This window comes from Sycon ciliatum, chromosome 1 (genome assembly GCF_964019385.1).
Source record: "Sycon ciliatum chromosome 1, ocSycCili1.1, whole genome shotgun sequence".
NCBI lineage: Eukaryota > Metazoa > Porifera > Calcarea > Leucosolenida > Sycettidae > Sycon > Sycon ciliatum.
The window spans coordinates 42,837,390-42,846,932 of record NC_088643.1 but is presented as its reverse complement, the minus strand read 5'-3'; the positions used below and the strand labels follow the sequence as shown (position 1 = coordinate 42,846,932).

Below are 9,543 nucleotides of genomic sequence, written 5' to 3'. Positions count from 1 at the left end.
GGTGTTTTTTGGGAGTTGCATTGCGTTGGTTGATTGTGCATGTTTTGTGCAGGTTTTATCTTTTTTTGCCGCAAATTTTTGGCCTATCGCGATATATCCCCGAAGATTTCAGCATGGCAGCAGAAACTTGTGAACTGATTTGCCATTTTCGTGTCTACTGCGCATGGTGTGTGTAATCATTCTTTCCGACTGACAACCACGTTACGTCACTGACGTGAATACGTCAGCAAAATTTGAAATCGACACGTGCTCAGACTCAGTGCTCTGCTCACAGCACACACAGCTTGCCGATCAACAAACAGCAATCTGCAGTGTAGACCAATGGTAGACTGCAGTCCACTGCTGACGGAGGCCACCATTGTCAAGGACAAGGGTTTATGCCATTATGGTGTCCCCTGTACCGATCGCCAGCTACGAAACAGACTAGCATAAGAGGAGACGAAAAACTGTTAGCTTTTCAGATTTTCCTCGAGCATCGGTGAAAGGTAGCAGTTGTTGCTCCACATCTTTGTTACGCTCTTCAATATAGGTTCTCTTACATAATATTATGTAACTTCATTGTACTAGCTGCACGTATTGCTCTGTGAACTTGCTGGGTGATGGCTAGTGGAACGAAATCTCTATCTCAGGTGGTGGAGGAGCGATGCAAAGAGGAGGAGGACGCGGCGTCGGGAGCCTTCAACCACATCTTTGTGAAGCCCTTGACAGGTAAGAGTGATTATTTGAGTGACAAGGTGCGAAGTATCACACAACTTAACGTTCAGCCACTAATGGTCACACGAAAGGGTTGCTCTTGTCTGCGAAGCCTATGGCCTGCATAATGCTCCTACTGCAATGTACAGCAGCTAGCTTGGTATTTTTAATTAGTACCGTAAAATCCAGCCAGAGCACCCCTACCTCCGCGACCCGTCGAGTACGTCCAGGTGGGGAGGGGGCGGATGGGCGAGTCCTAACTTGCCGTATTCACTATTTCAGTACTGCATGAAAAAATACTCATCCTACGAAAACTCGTACGCCGACCAAAGATCAAGAGCAGGGAGTCGTACCGACCCATGAAAATCCAGGATTTGTGCGATCGCTGGTCAAGAGGGTGGGAACTGTCACGTGCGTACATTTCCAACCGGGTGGAGCAGTACAGTACGGCATCACACTTCACAGAGTCATGCGAGGATACAATCATTATCACTTCCCTGACAAGAACGGTCGGAGCGGTGCATGAGAGAGACGGGGCGCTCTGGTGGGATTTTACGGTACATGCATAGAGCTTTTTCAAGGACGAGGCGCCGTGCCCATCAGCGGCGCTTACCCCGAGACTGTGGTGAGCAGGTAGCGCATTGACAAGTGTACGAAATGTGACAGGTTCGTCTTCACCAGCGCTTGGAGCGATTTTGAAGCTTGTTCGTTTTCGCCCAAACCATGGAAGGGCTTTCTGGCAGCTGCTCTGACTCAATACGAGTGTCGGACATGAAGTTGAGCACCATTCTAGTGCTTCTTTCACCTCCACGCGTCCATTTCCGTACAAGCTGAATGTGACCCGGACTTCGCCTGTTCACCAGCGATTCAAAAATTTCTCGCATGTGATGCCAGAAAGTGACCGTTGGTCAGAAAGTGACCGTTGGTCCGTCCTTGAAAGAAGCTCTACTGTAAAGCGTGAAATTTTCGCGGCGTTTTTAGTTCGCGTTTTCAGAATCCGGACAGGTTTGCGAGGTTTTAATTTTGCGATTGCAGAATGGCCTTCTTGCTAAACCTGTGGCATTCTTGCTTAACCTTTCATGGATCTCCTTTTCGCGCTGTCTAAATTTCGCGATTTCCACGCGGTCGCGAATTTCGCAGAAATTAGACCATCGCAATAATTTCACGGTTTACAATATGTTCATTTCGAAAGATTGGCACGCGAGCAGGCACAAGAGTTACTGACTTCTACCATACACATGAACCGCGTACGGACGTGCAAACTCCCGATATACACACATACACACTGTACCTGTATGGCACAAGCGTGTGAGATTCCCAACGTTGAGGGTATTGTGATTACGTCAGGGTTCTAGCCAAAGGGGGGTAGGGGGGGGGGGGGGGCGCAGCGCCCCCCTACTCTGTTTGCGCGCCCCCCCTGTGAAAAATTGCCGCCCCCCTACTCATTTTCCGATTTTCGTGTTTTTCATGCGTAGATGGTTCATAAAGGCACATTTGTCTGGGGTGAAGTCAGGGATTCGCCCCATACGTTGCATTTGGCGTGGCAAGACAATATTGGAAAGTGGAAAAATGGGATATAGGGTAACTGTTTCCCATGCCCCCCCCCCCCCCCCCCTACTATTTTGACCTGGCTAGAACCCTGTTACGTTATCATGTGTGATGCTTTGAACGAAGTGGCAAAGCCGTGACACAAGCAGTGGTGTTCTCCTCGACTCTCAATTCAAGCTAGCACTGTTGCATTTCATACTGAAACTTGCCATTCAAATCTCAACACGATTTTGCACTTTGAATATGAAGAAGTTGGTGCGTGTATGGTGATATTAGGGCATTGTGTGGCGTGACACTTTTGCATGTACTATCCCTTCTAAGTTTTGCGATTCACAGAGGCCTTTTCGCACAGGGAATTGACGTCAGTGTCATGTTTGGCGGTGGTGGTGGTGGTGGGGGGGGGGGGGGCGCGTCCCGTCAATATATTTCGACCTGGGCTTTGCGTATGTAATGAAAAAGGCTAGGATGTGGCACGGGTGGCCAGACGGGAGCATCCGAAAGCGGTTGCACGGCGCTTGCGCAGGTTTTGATCATACCGTACCTTTGCATGGGAAAACCCCCACTAACTGTGTACCAGGGTGTACATGACTGTGTCCATGACTGTGTTTATTTGTACAACATAGGCAACTGTTGTACAGTGCAAGGTAGATTCGGCGTTTCTGGATCATGTGCAGTGCATGGTGTTTTGCATGCAGCGCTACGAGCACATGACAAAAAAAAACTTGTCATGAGAAAGCGCTTCTTTCCACAATGTTTTGAAGATGATCATGGTGATCAGATTGTAACTTTGTTGACTCGGTGCTCTCCAAGCCCAGATGAAAAGTAAGACTTTTTCGTGATACCTCAGCCACATCCAAAAGAGGCCAAGGTCTTAGCAGCAGAGTCTGAAGGAATGTCTTGCAAAGCGTGTTTGTGGCGATGCAACTGCAATGCTGTGTGTGTGTGTGTGTGTGTGTGTGTGTGTGTGTGTGTGTGTGTGTGTGTGTGTGTGTGTGTGTGTGTGCGTGCGTGTGTGTGTGTGTGTGTGTGTGTCCCATATGGTGCAGTGGTATGTGCAGCGATTTCCAATCAATAGGTTTCGGGTTCGATTCCCAACGATTATGGTCACACACGTCTTTCTTCTCTTTCTCAGACTCTTCCTGACTTTTTTTCATTCTCCTGGGTGGTACTCTTCCTGACTTTTCTTTCATTCTCCTGGGTGGTTACCAACAGCCAGTGCATGCCGGAGTATGTGGTGTGGTGTGTGTGCGGGAAAAAAAAGAAAAAGAAAAAGACCAAGAAAAAAAGACCAAAAATAGGGATTCACTGGTCAGAAAAAGTCACTTCAAATAGCTGTATGGTGTAGACCAGGCTGAATAGTGATGGTCAATTCTTCAGCCTTGCAAGCTGTTGAATGGTGCAATCCCAGCACAAGTTGCTATGGCTTCTGCCGTAGCATTGCTATCATCGCCTCCGGCGATGGGCTCAAAGGTCAAAGGTGTGTGCGTGTGTGCGTGTGTGTGTGTGTATATGACTATATGTGCGCGCATACATGCTTCTCCGTATACATGTGTATAAAAGTTCCATTCGTCCGGCGGTGCTTCTCTGCTTTCTTCCAGGGAACTATTTGGAACGCCTGCAATGCATGTCCATTGACCATCAGAATATCGATTCACTGGACGGTATCGCACAGCTAGCAGCCACTTGTCCCAACTTGCGGGACATCGATATCTCTCACAATCTGTTGACATCATGGACAGAGGTCAGTGGTTCTGTCTGGTTTATATTTGTGCTGGATTACAGTGTGGTTCTTTCGTTCACCTCGTAGTTTTCCTTCAACAGCATATTTGTCCCATGCTCATCTGTCCAATTGCCAACATTTACAGTGGCAGTTATTTGCTAACAACTATATCCACGATTAATCTTGTGATTATTATGACGCTGGAGAAAGCATTCAGCTGCACCTTGGGCAAGTACTGTGCTACTCCTGAAGACTCCAGAGAATGCGAAAACGAGAGAGCTTGGAAGCTCAGGGCCCTACGCTATGCTTTTTGCCTTGATGACCTAGGCAAAAAAAAGCATAGGGATGTTATCAATTTTTCATTTCTCCTTTTTTTTTTAAAGTCATAACCTGGGATTCAAACCCGCACAATCGCCCAGCATGCATCCCCCGATACACTTCGCATACCGTATTATCTCTAATATAAGCACGGTCCTTTATTTTTTCAATGTACCTCCGCCCCGTGCTATTAATGGAGACGTTCCTTTATTGGAGACTGTTCCTTTATTATTTCAACCTCATTTCAGAGGCATGTTGCCATGGCCAAATCCATGTCAGACACACACATTTCAGGGGTTTTTCGCCGGTACAGATAATGAATTTACACAGTGTGCTTATAATGGAGACTGAGCACTTTATTTTTTGAATGCCGCCCCAAATAAAAAAAAATTCACAGTTCGCGTGAGACTCGGCTGGAAACCGGGTTTTCCGCATCCGTAGGAACGCCACCACCCTTCAAGGATCAAGGCGCAGATGTAGCTCCTAAAGCGATGCCGCCCCAAGGTGTTCTATTATTGGAGACGTGCTATTATTGGAGACTGTGCTTATATTAGAGATAATACGGTACATACTTATTCTTCCAAGTTGCTTCACGTTATGATCTTGCATTTGAAAGCCCTATTTGAATATCGTGGCCAGCTGTTTGTGGCCAGCCGTCTTTGATGGTACGGTACGGTACGGGACAGATACGGTCGAGGGTAATACGACACCGTCTACCGCCTTGATGACCTAGGCAAAAAAAGCATAGGGATGTTATAATTTTTTCAATTCTCCTATTTTTTTAGGCATAACCTGGGATTCGAACCCGCGCTATCGCCCTACATGCATTCCCCAATACACTTCGCATTCATACTCATTCTTCCAAGTTGCTTCACGTTATGATCTTGCATTTGAAAGCCCTATTTGAATATTGTGGCCAGCTGTGTTTGATGGGACGGTACGGTACGGGACAGATACGGGATAGCGCCAGGCGTGACACAAACAAACAACAAACAAACACCAAATTAAAGCTGTGTGGACCCTGGCTAGCGCCAGACGTTACTGAAGTAACGTCTTCTGCATAGCTACGGGAATAAAGTTGTAGAGTTAGAGTACATTGGCAGTGTGTGCTCAGTTCATGTACCATGATGCCATTGTACGTGTATTTAAATATGTGTATGCGCTTTAACTGACTTTTGGGAGCGATCTTTGTTTATCTCGAATTCATTTGATATTGTTCTGAATGATACAGGTGTTTCTATATTTTAAATAACTTTTCGGAATGTCTCGGGTCGGTGCTCGTTTTCTTCTTGTCATGCCTTTTTTTAAGCGCTTTGTTCACTTGTTTCTTGCTGCAGGTTTTCTCGCTGCTTGCAGCTTTCCCCAGGCTGCGCCAGCTCAATGTCTCTTTCAATCCATTCGCTAAGCCTGCGGATAGTGCAGCTCCCGGTGGTGATGCTATGTCTGAAATTACTCCCGCTGCTCCCGCTGCTGCTGCTGTGGAGCACACTGGCTTGAAGACACTGATCGTGAATGGAACGTTTTGCCCTTGGACGCTTGTTCATACGTTTCTATCGCAGTGTACCAGGTAGGGAATGTCAACAGTTGACTGTCACAAATATGTCTCCGGCCGGTACTTTAACATTTTTTTATGACTATCACTGGTCTGTGTGACACCACCGTGTAACCTCGAACGCATTTGCACAACATTTTGTGCTCCCTTGTGTTCTATCCTGCTTTCTATTTTTCTCTTGTTTAAAAAAATTATTCTGGGCCTGGAGCACGCTGTCTTTGTCTGCTTTGGCCATCTGCACGCATTAACTTAGCGTTTAGGTGAATTGTGAACATGCCCATTGTCAACTGCATAGTTCGTCATTATGGACACTCTCACCAACAAGTGGTAATGTGACTACAACTACTACAGTGTGTGTTCTGTGGTGGACACCAGAGCACACTGATTCAGGAAACCCGGACAGCCATGTTTACTTTGATTTGCCAAATTTCTGCCTTTGCAGTGTCGAAGAGCTACATCTGAGTTGCAATGAGTATAATCAGATAGAGCTGCCCGAGAGGTGCCACGACAAGCTGAAGCGCCTGCATTTCAACAACAACGCGGTGGTGTCTTGGCAGAACCTGGAACGCGTGGGTGCTGTGTTCCCAGCCCTCCTCATGCTGGTAGCACGAGCCAATCCGCTCACTGTACCCGTGGCTGAGTCACCAGCAAGTGCAGGTCAGTCGCCTTCTCTTCTGTGTATGCATTCTTGAATCAGTGGCTACTGGGAACATTATGGCTGTTCGATGACCAATTCCGCGGTATCACCAAAGCGATGTTCTCCTTCTGTCGTGATGAAATTTATAATTGGCCAAGAGAAACACTTTGCTGAGTCCTATCAAATACAAACTTACATGTTTTACGGGCTACAGATACTACATGTACATGTACATGGAGTACATGCATCAGACTATCAGTACACATAGTGTACATGTAGTAGGCTATCCTCCAGCGGCCCGTCTGTTTGGGATGACAGGAGGTACCTTACCATGTTAAATCGTGCTGTGACGTCGCCATGTTCGATGTCCATTGCGTTGTTACTCTCGCTGCTAGATGACGAAAACACCGAGGCTGCAGCCGATGAGCTTCACCTAGCCCAAGTGCCATTCATTGTCCTGTCGGAAACCAAGATCAGCACGGTGGATGAGCTACGCGGCTTGGCTCACCGCTGCCCTGGACTCAAGCAGTTGCGCTTGCAGAGTGTACCACTATTTGATGACTGGCCAGAAGAACTACATCGTGGCGGTATTATAGCCTGCCTGCCACAGTTGACACATCTGAACGGGAGCAGCATTGATGATGACGAACGGGAGAAAGCTGAAAGAGCATTCATTCGTCACTACACCAATGCACCAAACTTGCTGGTGGGTGACGCAAAGGAGGTGGCTGAGTCGCTTGTAGAGAAGCATGGGAATCTTCTCCCTCTTGCTGAAGTCAACCTTGGACCACCTAAAGGCAACATTACATTAAATGTCCGCTGGGATACCAAGGTCCACCCACGCTCAAACCCAGATGTGCACACGATGAAGTTGCCACTTACAACTTCATTTGCAGCGTTCCAGGAAAAGGTCGCAAAAAGGTTCGAAATTGACCCGCGGAAGGTATTCCGCTTGAAGTTTTTCCACTATGATGACGAGTGCGGCGTGAACGTGCTCCAGCGAATTGCCACCCCAGGAGTGCGCTCCCTGTATGACAGTGACCTTGCAGATGGAGACGAGATCTTTCTGCGCCTCTAGCTGTGGCATTGACAACTTGCTATACTCAGTAGTCCCACTAGTATTGTTGAACTAAGGCAGGCACTCGACATTATTACGGCGCTGGTGCCGGTGCTGTATTTACTGAAGCATCTAAACTTGTTACAGCTTCGCTTTACATTACATTGTAGGGTATATCTCAGCACCCCTGTCGCCAGCCGGCCGGGTACCGTGTACACTAGTGAAAGTTAGCTCTCTGGTTTGAGTACTGTCACGCACATTATTTTCACGCACATTATTTTATTTTATTTTTAATAGGTGTCCTAGCCAGCTAGAAGGACACAGTGCTACCAGGTTTGTATTTGAAGAACGTTCACACTTTACGTGCAATTTACAAGTAGTTTTTTCAAAGGTTTTACAAAATTAATATTCTCTGGGCTATATGCTTCATACAGTAAACAGCTTGCTAGTCCTTGCGTACGTCTCACGGCTGGTTTCCGCGCTCATACTTTGACAATGCTTTCCTAAATTCTTCAGGATTTTCATGTCCTCTTTCCCTATACCTTTCGTTACCCAGTGTCCAATACTTTTTAGCATTCGTCAGGCTTGATACGTTTTCTTTTGTCCTTTGAAACTTTAAAACTGAGAATTATAAGCTCATGCCCAAGAGGTGGCATTCATGAAAACTCCTCGCTTCATTGCTGAATCATGCGCTTATACAAACCCCTTTTTTGTTCTTCGTTTCATAGCAATTGTTTTACTCCGCCCTACAAGGCTCTATGATCATCATGTGTGTATATTTTTAGTCTGAGGAAACCGATGCCAAGTAGGGGTACCAATAGCTGTGCCACTGCACCAAGCTGACATCCATGCATAGCTTTTTGCTTTCGATGCACCGGTACCAGTGGTAGCATGGGATTGTTTTATGAGCCTGCAATGACATCACTTGTCTGCATGCACATGTAATGCCATTGTGATGTCATCCTTGCACGGACGAAATTGGTGCTTTGTGATTCTAAAACAATCAGGCAAGCGCACCCTTCTTTGTAGCAGGTCTTGAAAGGAAACCACATGCTACCATTGATGCTGCTTTTATACTGTATGTGACAGGAAGTCCTGCTCAATGATTGCTGACCCCATGAGTAAGTTCTTGCCGTGCACCAGTGCATGCTTGTCCCATGTTGCCAGGTCTCAGGTTGTGCACTACCCAACACTGTAGTCACTCGGACTCAATCAAGACCGTCGCCGGGGGGGGGGGGGGGGGGGGTACTTTTGAGTGGTGCGGTCAGTCAACCATGGTCAACACAGTCACATCCTGCAACAAAGTGCCTGAGCCCAAAGCCAAACTTATACCAAGTCTTCATTTTGAAGTGCAGACTGTGTCTTGAGTCTTGACATTATCATCTACTCTTAGGTACTGTAAAAGCAGAAATTTCCGGTGGTGTTTTATTTTCGGTAACTTCGGCGCCGACAACTTTTACCGAAAATGTCGGTACTACCAGTGCTGCATACATTTGTAGTACTATTACACGTACCTGAAAAACGGGTTTTACCGAAAATTTCCCTCCACCGAACCGCTGATTTTGGAGAATATACCGAAAATATTACACCACCGAAAATTTCTGCTTTTACAGTACTGTATAAGTAGAAATTTTCGTTTGGAATTAACTTTCGCTATATTCGTTAGGGGGCGCGAAATAACTAAAGATTGTACCGAACTAATGTTTTTGTCTGAACGTTAGTGGTGACAGACCTCGGCCAAAAACGAAATTTAGTACGTAACAACTGAAGTACGTAACAAGCCGGCTGGTGGAGTGAAATAACGAAAGATTTCGTGAACGGAAATTTGTACTTATACAGTAGATGATAGTCCTCATCCAGTAGGCCATGCTTTCTAGGCGCGTGACAGCTCCAGCTTGATACCTTGTTCCTTTTTCTTTTGTCATTTTGAAGCTTTGAGGTGGCATTCATGAAAGCTCCTTGCTTTATTGCTAACCTCATCACAGTAGAGCCTAGCTCGGAGAGGATGCCATGGTGCG

General features: G+C 46.6%; 1 protein-coding gene across 2 annotated transcripts; it reads left to right on the top strand.

The window, feature by feature from the left end:
• Positions 1–301: 301 nt before the first annotated feature.
• Positions 302–8,287, top strand: LOC135827135 (tubulin-specific chaperone cofactor E-like protein). Of its 2 annotated transcripts, XM_065339667.1 has the most exons (6): positions 302–485; positions 568–708; positions 3,840–3,982; positions 5,617–5,846; positions 6,274–6,488; positions 6,864–8,287. In XM_065339667.1, exons 2-6 carry the CDS (start codon positions 600–602, stop codon positions 7,544–7,546), a joined length of 1,380 nt encoding a protein of 459 aa, XP_065195739.1. In that variant the 5' UTR covers positions 302–485; positions 568–599; the 3' UTR covers positions 7,547–8,287. The 2 variants fall into 2 exon arrangements, with proteins under 2 accessions (XP_065195739.1, XP_065195734.1); XM_065339662.1 differs by having other exon boundaries at positions 302–708.
• The last annotated feature ends 1,256 nt before the right edge of the window (positions 8,288–9,543 follow it).